At 35.7% G+C, this 21166-nt stretch overlaps 1 protein-coding gene across 1 annotated transcript; it reads right to left on the bottom strand.

Moving 5' to 3' along the window:
• Nucleotides 1–1146: 1146 nt before the first annotated feature.
• LOC136835388 (uncharacterized) lies at nucleotides 1147–18566 on the bottom strand. The gene is given in 4 exon segments (XM_067098875.1): nucleotides 1147–2245; nucleotides 2248–4393; nucleotides 11520–11661; nucleotides 18360–18566. Coding segments are annotated over 3 exon segments (3237 nt in total). The 5' UTR covers nucleotides 11658–11661; nucleotides 18360–18566; the 3' UTR covers nucleotides 1147–1292.
• Between the last annotated feature and the right edge of the window lie 2600 nt (nucleotides 18567–21166).

The raw sequence follows: 21166 nt of genomic DNA, 5'->3' as shown, positions 1-21166 counted from the left end.
CTCTTGACACCTGTACATACTTCTCTTTTTGGAAAGCATCCTCTGGTTCACTATGATGTAGAATAGATTGATCCTAATCTTTAAAATAGTGTACTGTTCCAACATATATTACATACAATCTGACTCATTTATGTTGGAATTCTAGTCATTCTTGCAGAAATAATCTAGTGTACTTGGAAGTGTTTTCTCTCTTCCGAATACAGGGAGTCCTCTACATACAAACAAATTTTATTCCAAAAGCTCATTTGTAAGTTCAGTTTATTTGGAAGTCCAACAAAGTTAACCTACGCATCCAGCACTGTAGTTAGCCTATGACACAGTACTGGGCGGTAATAAAGCTTTCTGCCCGTCAAGACAACTTGGTCTTTTACATAAAGTTTACAATTAAAAATCTTTAATATTTGCTTGAAAAAGTTGCAATGAAATACATGAAATAAAATTTATATATCCAACACATTGTGCAAACCCTGAAGTTTGTATCTTAGAAAGCTTGTGAGCTGAAACCCTGAAGTTTGTATCTTGGAAAGCTTGTGAGCTGAAAGTTTGTAAGTAGAGGACTACCAATATTGTCCTTATCACTAAAGGCCTAAGATGGTCTGTCATTGCACTTGCTATCTCAAATCCATTCTACAAAGTCTGAAACATTTCTCTTTACAACAAAGAAATCTTAATAATTAATGGCTTGGGAAACAATAAATATTTGCTTATACAGTAATTTAAATAATTTATGATGGTAAGGTCTAGTGCTCTTAAGTTTCCATAACAACATGATACTGTTTAAGATGGCTTAACCATGTCAGTAATTACCTATTTTATGCACCTAAATAATATAAATTTCATTGTTAATAGTTCCAGCAGTATATCGTCACCCAAGAAATAAATTTGGAACTATCAATTTCCCTATCTAAACAGTTCATGCATGTATATATGTGAAGTTAGGAAAGGAGATGATATAAAATTCCCAGGTCTAGTTTGGCATAATACTTCAAAAAACTATACATAGTAACTAGCATTTCAAGTATTTACTTCTTTCAATGATCAATGATAACTTGAGTTACTGACACTATCAACAAACCTATGGGGGCTGGCATAAGTGTAAGTGGCTATGGGTTGCAGTAAGGGAAAAATTATCAGAGTAAGGGCAAGTATCTATTTGCTGTTTATCCATGTTTTCTAAATTACCTTCCTTGAATTTAATTTTAAATTTCTGCTGTTATGAGTAGGATGAATAAGGTGTGTAAAGGGATCCTATTGAAGACACCAAAAATAATTTGATCTAAATACATTAGTTCTTAGTCTCCTTGATTACTATCTTCAGTTGAAGCTGAGATATACATTACATATTGATACTGAACATTTTTTTGATCTAAGGTAACAGAAAAGGGCTCTAATTCTACACTGTCCATTTTTTCCAACTGCTTATCTAAACTCTGGTCTACCATGTCTCTGTCTTCTTGAACTATATTCGGATCAATGGTGGGACTAATGCGTGTTTCTACATGGTCCACAATTTGGCTACTTACTTCATCACCTATTGCTGAAATACCAGGATCAATTTGTGTAACCATATCATCAGCAACTTCATCCACATTAGCAGATATCTGATCAATTTGAGCTTGCATGTGTGTTTCCATGTCTTCACTAACTGGGTCAACCATCTGTGAACTGACCTCTGAAGCAATGTCATGAATGTCTGTCCTCATATGTGAAGTGATTTCATTATCAACATCACTTTCAATATCATGTATGTGAGGGCTCATGTGAGAGGCTATTTCTTCAGTCACCTGATTGTCTATCTGACTTATCATTGATGGTAATGAACACTGGTCTGCTGCTTCAAGGCGGGTGGGGTCAAGTGTTCCATCACCAATATGGGATGAAATATCAAGATGACCCTTTGGTTCAAGGTGTTCAGATGTCTTCAGGGTGTTGGAAGTTTCAAGACAGCTTGAATCTGACTCTCTGTCTCCTGAGTCAAGAGTATTTACACCGTCAAGGGTATCTGTTGCATTCATATGGCTGTTGGGTTCAAGGTGTCTGGGAACTTCCAAATGCCCTCCGCTTTCAACCTGAAGTTGATGAGAAGTATCTAACTGATGTGTAACTTCAAGGTGAGCAGCAGCATCCAAGGTACCAGTAACTTCTAAATGGCATGGTGTCTCCAAATGATCCGAGTGATCCAGTGTGTGATCTGATGAACCTAGCTCATTACCTACGGAAAGCTCACTTGCTGTAAGGTGATGGTCTCTACACTTAAACGGCTGGTAATGTTATCTTCATTATCTAACTGACTGTCATGAGACATGTGTTCAGCAGCATCTGCAAGCATACTGGTTTTCAGATCAAGAGTATCACTCTGGGAAATTTCCATATCCCCAAGAATTTGCACATTGATTAGTGACACCCCAGGGGCCATTTCAATTTGGTCTGGGGATGCTTTTATTTGTAAAGACTCTACTGTATCAAACTGCACAGCATCAACTGACTGAAGATCTGAGGTTGTATCTATAATACCCATAGGCTCAACTTTAAGTTCCTCACCAGTGGAATAATCTTGTTTTTCTGGTAATTTTTCACATTCTGATAATCTGAAAGACTGAAGACCACCATTATTGTACGAATCGGCTGCAATCAAAAGATCATTTATAACAATAGAAGTCACATGTTCGTTCTGTTGGACTGTTTCTTCCTGTTCTGGTTTTTGATTCATTATTGTCTCCTCACGTCTCTTTTGTGTAGTTTGGTTGTTGTGTTTTCTTTTTCCTTTTAATATAATTTCTTTACCATGAACTTCAGACATATGTTTTTTCAAGTCATCTGTCCGAGAAAATCTTTCTCTACATAACTGGCAGATGAAAATGGAATGCTTTAAAAGATGTGTTACTAAGGAAGATTTTTTACGATAATTTGAACCACAGTAATCGCAGGTATGCTGAATCTTTAGGTGTTTTACATTCATGTGATGTCGATATGCAGTATCAGTAGTAAATTTAGACTTACATTCTCTACAAGCCCATGACTTTGCACTTCTATGTACAGCATTAATATGAATGTTCAACTTAGCAACAGTATAAAATTTTTCCCCACAAGTTTCACAAATAACCTTCTTTTCACCATGTGAATAAAGCATATGACTTTTGTATGGCACATGATAATAAAATACTTTATCACATTGTTCACAAACATACTTTGTGCCTACATGATGAATTACATTACGATGATATCGTAATCCTGCTTTTGTTGTAAAAGATTTCTTACAATCAGTACACTCAATTTCTTTATTTTTCTCTTCCCCAATATCATGCATTTTAAATAAATGTGCTTTTAGTCTAGCCTTTGTGCTCAGGTAACGGCCACAAATATTACACTCCGTACCTTGTTGATGAGCTGGGGCATGTTCACGCAGAGACAGTCTGTTGCTAAAAGTTTTGTCACATTCATCACATTTATGAACACCAATTTTCCTTCTTTTCATTCTGTGGGAGCCTTTTATATTGTCAGCAATCTTAGTTTCATCATTATCTGTATGTTTTGAACAGTGCTGAACCCACAATGCAAGACTTTGGTATGACTCTTTACAAGAAAAACAATAATATTCTTTGGAGGCAATTTGTCTTCTAGAGCTTGATCTTGACTGGTTTGGAGGTTTGTAACAAAGAGACACATTCTCACTGCTATGTGGAGATGCATGGTAATTGACATCATGAGACCGTATAACTGAAGGACTCGATCTGTCTGTTGCAGACTTTATTTTTTCTTTATAGGCAAGTAGGGTTGTTTCAAACATATCTTTGATAGTTTGTTTCTTCATTTTTAAATTTTCTTCTATGCTGGAAACTTCATGAATGAGATTAATACAAACAGAACAGATTTTAAAACTAACAATAAAAATTTCCCGTTTTGGTTTGCCTACAATCCTTGTCAAAAGACTTATGCTAGTAGCAAAACTAGTATCATGATTTTCCAAATTATAGAACAAATTAAGATTTTTTCCCTCTTTACCACAAACAAAACAAACTTCACTCAACTTGTCATCATCATTTAAATAATGTTCTGAAACTCTTTCTTTACTTTCCATACAAGAAGAATCAGTTAAATAAGCACCTAAATGTGCTACTACACAATCTGTATCATCAGAATTTTTAATTCTCCTCTCATCACCTATGCTACTTTTTGTCTCCTTACTTAACATTAAATCCTCTCCAGCATTGATATCTGTCCTGACTTCCTTACTCAGCATCAAGCTCTCGCCAATTGAGAATCTTTCAGTCTTGCTTAGGTGGACAGGCACAGCTGTTTTTCTCAAACTTGAAGTTTTCCCCTTCCTAATGTCTTCTGGAGCAAAATGTTTCTCACAAATTCCATTCCGTGGGCCAGTCACCAGATCAAAATTCTGAAAACATTCAACAAAATCTCAGATATTGTTTATTCACTGTACACCTGTTCATTTCCTTGAAATAATACTGTATTTTACAACATACAGGTTAATTTGAAAATTTAAAAAATCAACAATTTCAAATAAAAGAAGGGTATCCCCAACAGATTATTAAGTTTTGTTGGGTGTGAACAGAGATATGACCAATTTTCTCCCTAGAAATCATCTACATCTACTGAAATTATCATCTGGAGAGAACTCTCTTAGTAAATGTTTCCACTAAATTGAAAACCTGTACATCCATTCTCAAGATGTCTTGTTAAAACATAAAAACAAAATGGTGAAAGTAAATAATATTTATGTGCTTGTAGGAGTTATCAGCATTATTATTATCATAATTGTACATGCCACCAATGTACTACTTACAATGGAACAGTGAATAATAAAGAAATTTCACTTAATATGCACAACACAGTCATGTTAAAAATGATTACATATAAGAATGTAAGAAGCACCATGTTAAAAATGATTACATATAGAAATGTAAGAAGCACTAAACTTAATGTTGGATGGTGGAGATACTAAAGCAATGATGTCATAATTTTCTCTCTTTGCTGATGATGCTCAAGATAGTAGAATGCAGTGCACTGTTGACATTTGTCTGAAGTACCAGGGCACCAATACTTATTAATGGCTTAATAATAGAGACTTCAACTTGATTAGAATGTGTATTATTCATACCCATTTTACTCACATATTTAAAGTAAAGTACTGTACTGAAGGAAGGAGGATATCACAGTGAGGCATATTTTAACAGAGTGTACCTATTTTAACAGATAAAAAATGGCAAATTCAATTGCCATAAATAAATTACTAGGGGAAACAAAGTCCTGTAAATATGAAATACTGTTACTGTACTGTATTGTATTTTTAAAAGAAATACAATCCTATTAAATGTTTTACTCAAGCCTTGAGCTTGCATCTTCCCGTCATTTTGCCTGATTCACCAGGAGATCAACAACACCTCCAAACTGAGTTCCGATAACTTGTGTTTGGTTCCTGCTCAGTCAAGAAGCGGTGTCTAGGAGCTCCATTTCTTTTGACTTGATGTAGTTACACTCCTCTTGTGAGGAGTGAGGGTTGTAAGTATTAGCTGCTGCTGATGTAATTACCAGTTGATCCTCAACCCAAGGGGACTATTATGTGGATCTTAAGACAGTTTCAGGAGTATCGGTGTCCAAATAGGCACTCCTTTGATAGCAACAACACCAAGGTAGTGCCATAGTTACACTATCCTCCTCCAGAGACTTATTGTTCTTAGAAATGTTGACCAGGACGGCAGTCTCCTACACTTCCTTTCTTGGGACTTAAGCACAGTTCTTTTAAGATTTTCAGGAATCTCAAGATACAAGATAAACACCCCTCGGTGTGATAGCAAGACACCATGGTAGTGCCATGGTCAACAAAAGGTCCTAGTGTCCTTTCATCTGCTCTGTTGCAGTGCAAGTACACAAGCAGACAGAACATTCAGTGCAGTTGCCAAGCTACATCCCAAGCAAGATGGATGTCATTACAACGTTTATTTGCTAAAGTCAGGAGATAAGGACAGTTGATCTTGACACCTTGACGTCCAGATTCGTTGAACCTCTAAAGAAGCTTGATCAGGGTCCTTCTTTCTCGAATGAAGTTGGCACTGTTCTGTTCTGTCTTCTTGCACCTTTGGTACCCATTTACATCTGGAAGCTTACCCTTTCGTCATTCTACATGTTTCAAAAGTGTTCAGTGAGATGGATCATTACACTTGCTTGGTCCTGTGGTGCCAATGACAGTATGATGACTATGTTGCCTCTGTAAAGACTTTCAACCCTATGCTAATGACTCGCTCGTTAGCTTTGAGTTGGCCGAGAAAACGTGTCCAAATTGTCATTTCTCTGACTAGTGAGATGATCAAATGAGCGCACCTTCTTGGTGGACATCAACCAAATCTTCAAGGCCAGGGGCATCTGTCTCTTGCATTCAGGAAGAACTTCTGTCAAGTACTAGATGGATTGTAATCGTGCAGATCCATTCATCTCCTTTAACGGGACGTTGCCCATTCCTGGACTCCTTTCCTTGATCCTATGGTAGATGCTAAAAGTCATTTAGTTCACCCAGCTTTTGAGGGATAGGTTGCATCTTGCCTAAGGTGTGCATCTTCTAGTAGAAGGCATGTGTGAGACTGGCCTCCCTTTCTCATGTCTTCCTTCCTCTTCCAGTGGGCAGAGGAACAATGAATGAGCTGTCACGTGCTGGACTGGCGTTCATGCCGGTGATCTAGATGACTGAGTATCCTATCTATAATATAACTATTTGGATTAGTAGATGTAAATCCTTCCTTCTCTCTAGCAAGGGGAGAGAGGGACTGACTATGAGCAAATCAGTTGGTTCTTCTTAGCTTTATAATCTCTGACACTGTGGGTTCATCCAAACCTTTTAGAATCAAAGATATTATATCCCTTTAATTTGAAATGCCCAGAAGTCTGACGATTGAACATCTCTCTTGTTCAGTGGATCAGAGGTATGGTCTCCTTCCTTTGCTTTTCATGACCAGGAAGAGAGTACCCAGTGAGCCGAACTACCAGTCCACAGAGATTTACTCGAATCCTCCCCTCAAAAGTAAGTGTTTGTATTCAGTGGGAACAAAAACACAAATTTTTTAAGAATTTGTATTTTTACAACATACAATCCTGATAGGTCTTTACATTTAGGGCTCACCTCTTACCACCCCTCATTCTCTTACCTGGGCCAAAAGGTAAACTGTGTATAACTGAACCTATACTGACTGGGTGGGCAGTGCTTCCACCCCTACCATGGTAACTGTTACCATAACCAACCTTGCAAAAGTTTAACGCCAGACTTCCAGCTCGCTGAAAGTTAATCACATATGTAAAGACTCGGGTTTGATGTTAAAAATACCAATTACTTTTAAAATTTGTCATTTTAGTAGACATTAAAAGATATGTAAAACAAGATAAAAAAATTAATTCAACGTAATATCATTTGTTTACACTGTAATTGTTTTTAAAGTTGATAACACAGAGAGAATGGGTCTGAGTTGATGTAGCATCTTGCTGCCATCGCTTAACATCAGGAGAGTATCATACCACATGACAGTCTGATAACAGATTTAATTTCAAATTCCTACTGACTATATATATCACTATCATAAACTACAAAAACGATGTCAAACTACTGTTAGTAGAGCACATATACAGCAATCTAATAAAAATACTTAAAAAGGATCTGTGGCACTTGATATGTCAAGCAGGGAAGTCGTTCAGATATTTCCAGGTTCTCTGGTTCTTAAATATTTTCAAAAGAAAGTTTGGAGCTGAAGTTATTACCAAGTACAGAATCTTCAATTGTATTACAATGCAATACAATGAAAAATCTAGGAGTAATGAACTATGCAAGGTTAGTCAATCAATTAAATATTACTTTCATTGAAGTTAAGTTTCATACTTCAACTACACCAAATAATTATCCATTCAGATAAGAGTATCATTGTCTATATGTTGTGCTTTTTAGTTGCAGTATTTATTATAAATCAGTTTCCTGTCAATGGCAAAGTCTCAAAGCAACAGAGGACTCAAAAACACAACCCTTCAGAACACAATACATGATAGGTCTGGGCTTAGTAGAAAAACCATATACAACAACTCTTAGTTGTAGGATGCTTAAACTGTGAGCAAGGTGAAATATGTAACCTCCAATACCTATGGTTTAAAGTTTATAAGATCCTTGAGTAACCAGCAGAGTGCTAGCTGAGAACGGAACCCACCCACCCAACGAGGAACTATGCAGCATTGGTAATGACTGTTGTGATGAATTCACTTGTTTTTGTGTTTTCCCATATACTGGTGAGGGGGAATTCCTCTTGAGTACAGTTCATTTAACTTCCCAGTCTGCTGTATCTTTTAACTTTCCAATCTGCTGTATGAAGACTACAGTATAAAGTGTGGATAGTTGTGCTAATTTGCAGACATTATTGTCAGTACTGGAAAGTGATCACTACTGTGAGATCATAACATGCACTCCAGTCAAACCTAGGTCAGCTTAGAGTTGAAAATAGCATAAAATTAAATATTCAAGTATCATAGGTGACTCCGGGGTTGGATTTTGTTTGACCTGTTGAGTTATAAGTGATCCACAGGTACTGCTGAAATCTGGGAATTGGTGTTGATTATAGTGATTCCATCAAATGTCATTTTGTTATGCATGTATATTTCAGTTTCTAAATTCCCATCTTCATCTGATAATAATGCTAGCAAAAATTTACCCTTTGAATGAATGAGATTGGTTATATGTTGTAAGTACTGTTCATTCATAGTGTTCATAATCGTTCAGGTAATGCTGAATTTTTCAAAGGTTCAACATAGTCTTCGGCCAATTTACATTCCACTGAATTATGTATTTATTTTAAGTCTTCAGCCCATTTACATTCCACTGAATTATGTATTTATTTAATGCTGTATGTAATGGCAGTCATATTTTCATGTTTTATAAAGGTTGATGTTTTGTTATTTATTATGTTATTTATTATAACTTAAGTTGTATCGTCTATTGTTCTTTAGGTATTTCATTGTTTTTATTTGGCCTAGTTTTACTGAATGATTTGTTTCATCATCATTTTCTATTTTGGGATCTTTTAACATTTTTATAAAATATGTTTTTCATATTAAAATACTGTTTTAGAAGATTGATAAATATGTAGACTTTAATGATACTTTTTTAAAGCTCTGTGTCACAAAAATTTTCTTTTAACATTTTTATAAAATATGTTTTTCATAATAAAATACTGTTTTAGAAGATTGATAAATATGTAGACTTTAGTGAAACTTTTTTAAAGCTCTGTGTCACAAAATTTTTCAATTGTGCCATAATATTATTACCCATTATATATAATGGAGAACAGTCTTCATGGTATTGCTATGGAGAGTGATGCACATAAATTTAAGAAAGACTATTACAGTATGCCTGCTTTAAAGGGCCATGCGCCACTGTCATAATTTCATGTGCTTTTCTCAATTTTTTTTTTTTACTGTACACAGATATACTTTTGTTGATGTTGATGCTTAAACGTTTATCTGTGGTGTATATATTAATTTTTTGCCCATGTTTAATAATAATAATAATAATAATTATAATAATAGTAATAATAAAGGAAGCTGGAGACCAGTAATTCCTGTGGCACAGGATTCTGAGCACTTTCATGGTAGAATATATCACCATGGTATGAAAAGGTACATATTATGGGACCAAATAGTTGCTAATATGTCATATGCCAAATATATAGAACTGAACAGTGAGGTCACCAATACAATGGATACTGCACAAACAGAAAAAGTTCATGATAATTATAGTTGCATTACAGTAGGATCTTTGTTGCTCCCAAAACATCAAGTTTCAGAACTGAATAATCCTGAACCAATAACGAACAGGAACCTCATAGCATTTATATATGTAAAAACTGTCCTCTCCATATGGAACTGTATACAGCCTAGATTTCAGCTGAATCTAGGAAATGCTAAAGTTCCATGTGGTGAGGGGAGTTTTTAAGTTTGATTCTGATACTTCAGTCTCCATGGCACTTCGTATTCATGACTAAGAAGGTGCCTTTAGTAGTGTAAGTATATTCTCAAGACATTCATATCCACTGTAGTAATACAACAATTTGGCAGTAAGAATCCAATATATGACACTAAGAAACTAGATCTCCAACCATCTCAGATAAGTAAATATGGATAAAGACAGGCACCCTGGGACAGAGATCTGATCAGTTAGACCTTGAATAGACAGATTCCAACAGCTTTGTAAATGATATCTGGAGATGCTTGCACCACCAGCAGAATTATGGAAGTCCCTCATCAGCTATATAGTGGTGCTGGAGAATCTGGTACCAGGAAAGAGATGCAACATGAATTTCCTTTAAATACAATTTTCCAGGATGTAATCAACAGTTCATAGTTAAAAGAACAAAGAGATTACATTTTCCAGAAAGTACTCAACACTTCAGTTAACAGAACAGAGATTACCATCATTGAGTCATGCAGGATGATAGAAAATTGTAGGAAAGGTTGCACAAATTTACAACTAGTACACCTTTAATTCCTTAAGAGAAATGGCTTTTGCCATTTAGACACACATTGACAGAAGATGGGGAGCTAATTACTGGTGTGAGTCTTGGAGATTTGACACTGGAAAGAAAACTCCTCCCAAACAAACTGATTGTAACTTTTGATGATAGAGAGGTTTCCAATTTAGCGTCTCAAGCCAAATAGTACGTAGTGTAAATATATTCTGCAATCAAAATGCCCATATCAGTCCTTGCTATACTGAAAATTCTCCATTTTCCAACTCTCATAACTGTCCTTTTATTGCCATTCTCAAGCACATTATTATTTCTCTTCTGAGGTATCCAAGTCGACTGTTAAACATGGTCCACCTTGAGTAGAAGACTGTTGCTCTTGTGCTTTTAGCAGAAAACTTTAATACACATGCTTGCATAATACCCCTGTACAACACTGCCATACATACATATATCTTCACCAACAAAGATTCATCATGTTCAGCTTTTGGTGGCACTCACAGAAAAGGACCTGACAGAGAATTTCACTTACCTAAACAGGGTAGCTATTCACCTTCAATCCATTAATCACTGCATATAATGGCAAATTATTTGTGTTAATCTTTTATGATCTCAAGTACATGAGAGAGAAAAACAATTTATATTTATGTACAAACACACCTCAAAACAAGTGAGCCCTTCACTATAGAGACTAAAAGTACGTAGCAAGTCTATTGTTAGGCTTAGCATCATTAAGACATATGGTACCACTTGGCAGTATGTAGCCTTAACACAAAAGAATAATTTCTTAAACACAATCTCTCAATCATCAGTTGAAGAATAAGACACACTTCATATGAAAATGTTTGTTTTTATGCACAAAAAAAAAAACTACTATATACCACTTTTCGTTACTCTTAACTGAAATTTACTAGTTACACTCTAACAAGAGAAATTTAGATCATAAATACTATTAAATTACTTAGAAGTCTGAGCATAACAGTGTCTTAATATACAGTCCATGTATAGTAAATATACCTGAGGATCTGTGAAGTGTGGTATCACTTGCTGGACGGCAGCAATCCATGCTGCTCTCTCATGGTGGGATTTTGGAAATGGAAACACAGGTAGGTGGAAACTCTGAGGTGCCCCACACATGATGCATTTCCGAGGCATGATCCTGAAATTTTTTAAACTTGCATAAATACTTAAGCAGATAAGAAAGGTAATGCCACTTTTACATAAACAGGCTAAAAAGAAAAAAATTTTATCTCTAGCATCAGGATTGATTATTACAAGATACCAAGAACATTTAGAGCACTTTATTGGTACTGTATTACAGTATTAAGTAGTTTAGCCAGACCATTAAGCTAATTCTAAGGTAAACATCTTCCCACAAGAATTTCATGCAATGTAATATTCTTTTAGCTTGATTTCTTTCTCTTACGAAATATTAATAAAAAAATTTTTATTTTTTAGTAATAATAGGTGGATTTTGTCAGAACTATGTAGTACTGTATATTCTTTATGCATTCTGATTAGCTTATTCAGTACTACAGTATCATCATTTAATCATATTAAGGTATTTCTCAAAGTTTTTGTTAAAGGATGCCAGTATCGAATTAACAATAGCTACTAAAAAGAAAAAATATTCTAAAAGGGCATTGCACCTTGTGATGGGTTTATACAACCTCCTTTTCCTTAGCGATATTTTGTCAAAGTATTTTGTAGTCACTTCTGATATTCTTGTTTCTTTACACTACCTGCTATACAGTAGATCCTTTGTTTATGCTAGGTACTGAAGTGAGGTAGGGCTTGTAGAAGGAACTTCATGCTGGGTGAGAATGACCAGTCTTGCTAGCATGCTTGGTGGCTTCATTAAAGCAGATTGGTTGTAATAGGCAACTATGACTCAAGGATATTTAAAGCATAGGGGAGTGGGACCAGGTTGTAATAGGCAACTATGACTTAAGTATATTTAAGGCATAGAGGGAGTGGGACCAGATTGTAATAGGCAACTATGACTCAAGGATATTTAAGGCTTGGGGGAGTGAGACCAGGTTGTAATAGGCAACTATGACTCAAGGATATTTAAGGCATAGGGGGAGTGGGACCAGGTTGTAATAAGCAACTATGACTCAAGGATATTTAAGGCAGAGGGGGAGTGGGACCAGGTTGTAATAGGCAACTATGACTCAAGGATATTTAAGGCATAGGGGGAGTGAGACCAGGTTGTAATAGGCAACTATGACTCAAGGATATTTAAGGCATAGGGGGAGTGGGACCAGGTTGTAATAGGCAACTATGACTCAAGGATATTTAAGGCATAGGGGGAGTGGGACCAGATTGCAATAGGCAACTAAGACTCAAGGATATTTAAGGCGTAGGGGGAGTGGGACCAGATTGCAATAGGCAACTAAGACTAAAGGATATTTAAGGCATAGGGGGGAGTGGGAACAGGTTGTAGTAGGCAACTAAGACTCAAGGATATTTAAGGCATTGGGGGAGTGGGACCAGGTTGTAATAGGCAGTTATGACTTAAGGATATTTAAGGCATAGGGAGATTGGGACCAAAAAAAAGGATATTGCTCTGAAATTCCAACAAATGTAGAACTTGCATTAACTTATGTTTCATAAATACCATCTTTTTTGTTTTGATACCCAGTTGGCACAAAAGCCAAGAGCTAATTTCTTATGTACAAATGAATGAAGCTGTGACTAAGTCATGGAAAGCCTAAGAATAATTCCTTTCCTGTATACTGTATATTGGTATACAGACCCCACTCTATTTATGAACATGATAGGTCTGAAGAGTCTCATCATAAGTTGTATTGTTTGTTAGCACAAACTGGCATGGCCTAGCTGTCCAACACCGTATAGCCTACTATCCATTTCAGGGACAGCAGTCGTCATTTTTCTCAAATCTCTTTCAAACTAATTATTTGATCGAAATGGCACTTTGAAACAGTGTACAAGACACCTCCTGATAATTTTTGGTAGTATAGTGCATTGTCAAATGGTGTTAGTTAAGGTATTTGCTATTGACTTTTATATGCAAAGTCTCATGAGTCCTGCTTTAAAGGCAGTCGCATGAGTCAGCAAGACTACTCACTCGAACATCCGCTGTCCCCAGTAGACAGGAAAGGGGGCTGGAGATGGGGAGGCCAGGAAAGTGGGTTGAGGGAGGGATGAAGAGGGGAAGGGAGAAGGAGGGACGGGATGGGGATAAAGGACGTTCAAATGCATTGCTTGGCGATGCTTGGCAACACCATATAAGTCAAGAGTAAACCCTTAACTAAAACCATTTGACAATGGACTATATTATAAAAAATCTGCAGGAGGTGTCTTTTACACTTTGTCGAAGCACCATTTCGACCAAATAATTGGTTTGAAAGATATTTGAGAAAAACTATGACTCACAGTCCCTGAAACAGATAGTAGTACTATACAAGCAGTCCCCGGTTATCAGCGGGGGTTCCGTTCGGACGGCATGACGATAAGCGAAAATTGCCGATAACCGAAAATCAGCGCTTTTCGGCACTTATCGGCACCGATAAGCAGGAATCAGTGCTGAAAATTGCCAATTTTCATCGCTAGACAAGCACTGAAAAACTGGATCGCCGATAACCGGGGACTGCCTGTATAGTTTAAAATAACAAATACAGTAACCAAATTTTTCTACTGCTGTAGTAACTTTTAGTATGTTTAACAGATTTCAAATGTTCAAAGTAGAATAATACCTGTAATTTAGTTCTTACCTTGCCTAGATGATAGACTTGAACAATAAGGGCTACCTTAGATAGATGGTAGACTTGAACAATAAGGGCTACCTTAGATAGATGATAGACTTGAACAATAAGGGCTACCTTAGAAAGATGAGATGGGAGAAATTATTAAAATTAACTTTGACTGGAAATAATAGAGGCAGCTGAAGATGAGGCTTTATTAAGATCTTACTGCATTGTAACTACAGTACAATGGAGTAGGCAGTGTAGGAAATAGATTTGAATGTCATAGCAATAGAAATCAAGAGTCCAGCTCAACCTTTTTTTGTCACTGTTGAGGAAGAGGTAAACAAAAGTTTGGGTTATGGCCTTCCCATTGTAAATGGTATGAAAATAAGCAGTTGCATGTTGAACAGCAGTTGATGCCATTAAAGTCTAAAGAGTAGACTAAGAGTCTCAAAGGCAGTTTACTGTTATATTGAAACTTGGCTTTTACACCACTTTCAGATCTCAGCTTTTCTGACTCTTCTCTATCACTTACAGTAACTCGTTCTCCCATAACTTATCGCTAATTCTGTCATTTACCCATTTGCCAGTTCTTGGGCCTGCCCAGTTGAAGGGTTGTGTATCTTGTATATTTGGTATATAGCCTGTTTGGTAAATTAGTTACATTTTGTCCTTTGGATACACTTGTTCACAGCAGTCCATGGCAGGAACCACTGTTTAAAAAAAAATGGAGAATGAGTGCTCAACATACTGCATGTTCAGAAATATCTATTTATTGTTTATAACCTTCCATAGCTGCAGAAATACTATCAATTCATAGGAATCAATAGATCTTGACTTGGTTTATAATATGTTAGCAATTATGTGGATCCTTTCTCTGGAGCAAGCCCATGTCACCTGCTTCATTTTTTACATCACCCTTGCAGATGACGTCGTTGGGTGTTTCCATAACATACAATGCTCTTGGATATTTTTAGTATTTCCAGTTCACATTTCAATTGAAAAGGTCATTTCAAAAGACATTTTTTCACAAACTTATGTTTCCTCTTGGATAAATTTCTGTAAAATATATTTCCATTTACACTTTCAGGAAAGGGACATGCTGACCAAAAAAATTAATTAAACCATCTATGGTGGGTTGTGAATGTTTCTTTGGAATCAGGATGCTTGGCTATTAGTTTTCTCACTCAAAATCTGATGGAATTTCAAGTGAAGGAGTTTCCAAGACCTCTTTCTTCTTCTTCCACAGAAGTAACAAAAGAAGATGAGAAACAACAGGAGGAAGCTCAACAAGGAGGAGGAGGAGAAAGATTCAGGTAAAATGTTTTGCAGCATTTCACCTCACTTGATCCAAGAGTCTTAACTCTCAATACCTACAGTAAAAGTAGTTGAGGCAGGTAGCAGTGTCAGAGGAGTACAGTCCTTGCTCAACACTGCAGGGATATCTCCAAAGGCAAGAAAACCACTAAAGGAGGCTTAACAGCAATATTCCTTAGTGAAAACAGTAGTAGCAGGACTACTACAAAAGACAGGTGGCTCAGAATACCACGTGACAGAGACACCTGCAAGTACTTGAGCAAAGCCACCAAAAAGGTCCTGCGAAATCATAGGCGGAGTAATCCTGCACAAAGATACCAGTGAACATCTTTTGGTCTTCTCCAGTAATTGCAGAACCTCTCCACTCTGAAGGAAACCAGCCAGCACATTCTTCACAGGGTTTCATGGCTACAGAACCTACCCCTGCAGAACAACAAAACTGGTTTCACTATCACTGAGGACATAAAGCAGCCACATCCACTCTCCTTCTTCACACTTTTGTTGTTCACTCTTTATGTTTTTCCCCTTTGTGAAAACAATCTAAACACCATTCATACAAAAATATAACTGCTTCAGCTCTAAGTCGGGCAAAATTCACTTTATACAGGGGCGTGCACAGACTTTCAGAAGGGCAGGGGCTCAAGTGGAAAAAAGGGCACTCCCTTAGTTTTTGAAAATGAAATCTGCCATGTTTTATATGCTACAATTATATATATAATAATATATGATACATATAAAAAGAAGAAATGTTGAAAGGATAGTGTGACAGTCTTAAAATCCATTAAATTCAATACATTTTATTACCAAAAATAGATTATCAACATAATTCTTTTAACCTGACCTGTTTCCATTGCAAATATAATAATAAAATTCACCTCTTACATCATTATTATACATGGATTTATTCCGCCTGAAAATACACAAACGTAACTTTCAAGACATGAGTGATGAGTCACACACCTACCCTAGAAGGGCCTTTGTTTAACTACTAATCATAAAGCTTTTGAATCGGACTTGGACTGTCGCGTTGGATGGTAGACCGACCGTTAGGTGGAAATATGCTATTGACAAATATTGGTCCAATATCAATCAACCTGTGTATAATATGATCTGATTAAATTATTATTTCTGACAAAAAGGGCACCTAGCTATGAAGAAGAAAAAGGGCAGGGGCTCAAGCACCCCAAGCCCCCCCCTGTGCATGCCCCTGCATACATACATCCATACTCAATGACAGCCAAAGTAGAAGTGCTGGCTCAAAGCAGGTTAATGGGGACTCCGCTCTCTCACCAATTACATATGCAAAAAATGGTTATTGTACCATACAAAATGTGATAATTTCTCAACAACATTGAATTCAGTATCACTAATAGTTAATTCATGGTAATTTTTGTGATTTTTGGGTGTCATGTGAAGAAATCTTAGTATACCACAACAGTTCTAAGCAAAGTTATTAAGTGGAAAATTTTAATCAGTTGTGATTGAAGCTTTATGTACAAACAAAGAAAACTTACAATGTTGTGAAGAGTTTCAAGTGGAAACAAGGACACCTTATAAGGTTTTATTCAGAATTGTCTGTGGAAACAAGGCAGTGTTGAATAATTCTAGCCTAATCTAAGATTTATCTCAGTAATGTGCTAATAATTATGGTCAATGCAATAACTTGTTCACTGATCCCTTTGAACTAGCTACCAACACCCTTCAGATATTGTTTGAATGATTATATTTGCAGACATTTTTTCTAAAGATGGATGTTATTTTAAGTCATAATCTAAGCAGTCCAGAATCTGGCAATTTCATCTGAAGTCATCAGAATCTCAAAAGGTTAAACTGGTAATAAGTGTAGTCATTGTAATACACTTGACATACCACCTTCGATTGGAAGCAAAAATAAACTTGGTGGTAGCATAATGAGTCAGCCTTCTTATTTCTTAATAACATAATGGAAACAGAAGACCACCCTTAAAAAAATGAAGGTAAGCAGTAACTTGTGCTATACAGACCCTTTGAGATTTAGGGCTAGGGGGAGTGTACCAAGATCTGTCTATAGCAGAGTATGCACCAAATGATTACAGACAGTAAAGATTTTCTTAAATTCCTTAATTTGAATTTATTTTTCATGGTATAAAGTTGGTTTTGGTGTCATTTAAAAGATGAACACCTTTACATTATTGTAAATATTTTTTTTCAAATGGAAAAACTACAAAATTAACATGTAAAACAATAGTACAGTATGCTGAAAATTTTTAGTGGATGACACTTTACATAGCCTAACTAAAATTAAAAGGTCTGGAATAAAATGTCATTTGATATCATCAGAATCTCAGTGTCTAGGGAAAGTCAGAGGGATTAAATCCCCACACTCAGGCATTTTCTAGGTCAGGTTAGGTTGACGTTGAACCCCTTTGCTGGACCTGCCACTACCAGTCAGGCCTAAGACTTTGCACCTAGGTAAGGTTAGGCTAGGACCCCTTTATTATGGACTGGTCTTACCACATCTTCATTCAGAACCCTACAGTACGCCTACACATTTATAATTTTATTTTTACATATGAAACATAAAATGTTCCAACTTCTCATCGTAGGATTACTAATGGGTGTTTGGTTATCCCTGTTCACTGGATTCAGATTTGCCTTCTCAACGAGCTCCCCCCCAACACTTTTAAGTAGTCTACAGCTTATGGGTATGGGAAACCAAAAATCGGGGTTTGCATCAATAATAATAGTAAAAAATGCAATATAGCCACAGTAGTCAGGAAAATACAGTATATGTTCATTTTCGTAAAAAAAGTAAGGCCACCAAAATAGGGCCCTATGCTAGTATACTTACAGTGAGACAAAAGTATTGTAGTCGTAAATGATTAGGACTTGTTATAAATTCTCATTGTAGATCTACAATCTTAGACATGAACTGACATTGAAATAAGCATCAAACACTTGAAAATAATCCCCCCATAAACATTCCATAACAAACATTTCTAGAAATTAGATATGTGACTCTTATGTTTGTCAATTAGCATCGTTGCTCAGGTTAGTCAAGAATGATTGTGTAGTTGTCTGAACAAACAGTACATTTTGTAGTTTTGTGTGAGTTATTTTTATTACTTATACATAATATGCTTAAAATTATTAAAATTAAGCCAAGTTGTTTAACAATGCAGTTGTTTAGGAAAAGGGTTAGGTATCTATGAAGTTGTTTTTATTGTATGTGTTTAAGGTTAGAGCTTTACAACGGCTCTCTCTCTCTCTAGTGTAGACTCTCTCTTTTGTTGCTCTCTCTCTCTCTCTCTCACCTCTCATGTTATTTTTGTTAAGCTAACATGGATTTGTCTAATATTTGAACGAAAATGTTTTCTATTGTTATCTACAAGTTTTTGACCATTCAAAATGCTGTCACTCGTTATTCGGTGTTGTGAAGTTTTTCAGTTTCCAGTTTATATGTAATTTTACTAATAGAATCCCCTCTTACTTGCATTTGATATGCTAAACGGTTGATTTGATTTCATATATTTAATTCTAACTTTTCTACAAGAGTCCTATAGTTTTTTTTCAAATCAACACTTTTCTTTTTCAGCCATTTCTTTGATTCTGAAAATACTTTCATTGCAAGATATTCAGACTTATTTGCTTTCAAATTTACTTTTTAGGAACCGTAACCTGTGCATTTTTTTTATTGACATTTGTTAATGGTACTTTGCTTAAATCGTTTTTTAATGGTTTCACTGGCCGTGGGTAGTGTGTTTGAGCTAATATGTGTGTGTGTATTTATGTGTATACACACACACACACATATATATATATGCTATATATATATATATATATATAATAAGTGTGAATCTCTACGGAAAATGACAGGCAGAAGTTCAGTACGAAGCGCTTTCACGTTTATTAACGTCTTGGCACAAATGAGACACAGATGAAAGGAAGGTTACAAAGTAAACAAAAAGAACAAAAATACCAGATGGTCAGTTGTCATAGGGTAATAAACAGAAAGATAATCCAGGATAATCTGGGATCAAGTAGTCACAAACTAAAACATAGGGCTAAATACAAGAGATACGAAAGTTTAGCCATACTAAATGGAAAAACATGAATAAAATTAAATTCCAGATAGCTAATTGCCAAGGGGTAATAAACAAAAGGGTAAACCCAGGAAAATCTGGAATCACGCGGTCACAAGCTAGAAATCACCTTAACATAAGAGATGCGGAATCTTGCCTTATTCAAATTAGAAACATACGTAAAACTAAGTCCGAATTTACTTCTATATTTATCAACAACTTTTTAATTATGAAGGCACAAGTTTAAACAAAACCAAGACTTAAATTTGTGAACACTTTCATCACTTGACTTATAAACAAGATTCGATGATATTCCTTTAACTGTGTCGTTGCACGGGACCAAAGATCACCCCATTCACTCAGTTAATGGATGATCTGAAATCTATATGTACGAATAATGCATTCGATATTTGGCCAGTTCTCACAGAGTATTGGTGTTGTTTGATTCGTTGTGAAAGTGATTTTCCAGTTTGACCATAATATATGTGTACATAATATATATTTACATAGAATTTTCTAAGACAAAATTCTTACCAAGAATTTGGCCCGAAAAATTCACTTATGGTATAGGCATGTGGATGATATTTTCTGTATCTGGCCAGAAAAAAATCCCAGAATTTCTAAGTTAGCTGAAAGTAAATTTAGAATCCCTTCTGTAAATTTCATCAAGAGGAAGAAAGAAATTGTAATTTGAATTTTCTTGATGTAAATAAATGTCCATAGACATGATAGAAATTTCACTTTTTCCAGTCTTAAAATCAACTAACATTGCCTCTTTGTTCAATTATTATTCCAACATCATCAAAATGTTAAATTCTCTGTCTTTACTGTAATGTTGCGAATTTACGCGTTTGTAGATGTAGTATAGAAAAGATAAGGAAAAAAAGAGGTAACTAATAACAAACTTGAATTCAGGAAGTATAATATTTTCAAATTATCGTATGATGAAAGGTTTTTACAAATTCCTAGAAAATTAAACAATTTTTCAACATAAATTTTTTTCAAGTCATTTTAATTATTAGGAGTTTGGGAATAAAAAATTCTCTAGAAATGTTTCTGGCTGCATCTATGAAAATATCATAAAAATGTGATGAAATATATTATGGACAAACTGGAAAATCACTTTCACAACGAATCAAACAAAACCAATATTCTGCTAAGAACTGGTCAAATAATATGGATGCATTATTCGTTTATGAGACTACTTGATCTATGTCGGATTATCCTGAAAATCTTTCTGTTTATTACCCTTTGACAATTTATGTCTGGTACATTCTTGTTGTCTTTGTTTTTACTTTGTAACCTTCCCTATCTGTGTCTCATTTGTTCCCAGATGATGCGTTAAAAAACGTGAAAGCGCTTTGGTTCTGAACTTCAGATAAGTCATTTTCCTGTGGGATTCGCTTATACACTGAAGCCACGTGCATCTACTGTGATTTTTTAAGCATATATATAATCTTCTCTATCCCTACTGCTGCCCAAAAGTTGAGTCTTCCCCAGCTATTTTTATCCAGATGATCATCCCGTGCTAAACCCTTCTCTATATCGTTCCTCACTTGACCGCGCCATCTAGTCC

This window comes from Macrobrachium rosenbergii, chromosome 55 (assembly GCF_040412425.1).
Source record: "Macrobrachium rosenbergii isolate ZJJX-2024 chromosome 55, ASM4041242v1, whole genome shotgun sequence".
NCBI lineage: Eukaryota > Metazoa > Arthropoda > Malacostraca > Decapoda > Palaemonidae > Macrobrachium > Macrobrachium rosenbergii.
Note: the sequence above shows the minus strand (reverse complement) of the source record. Positions and strands in the feature narration are given on the sequence as shown.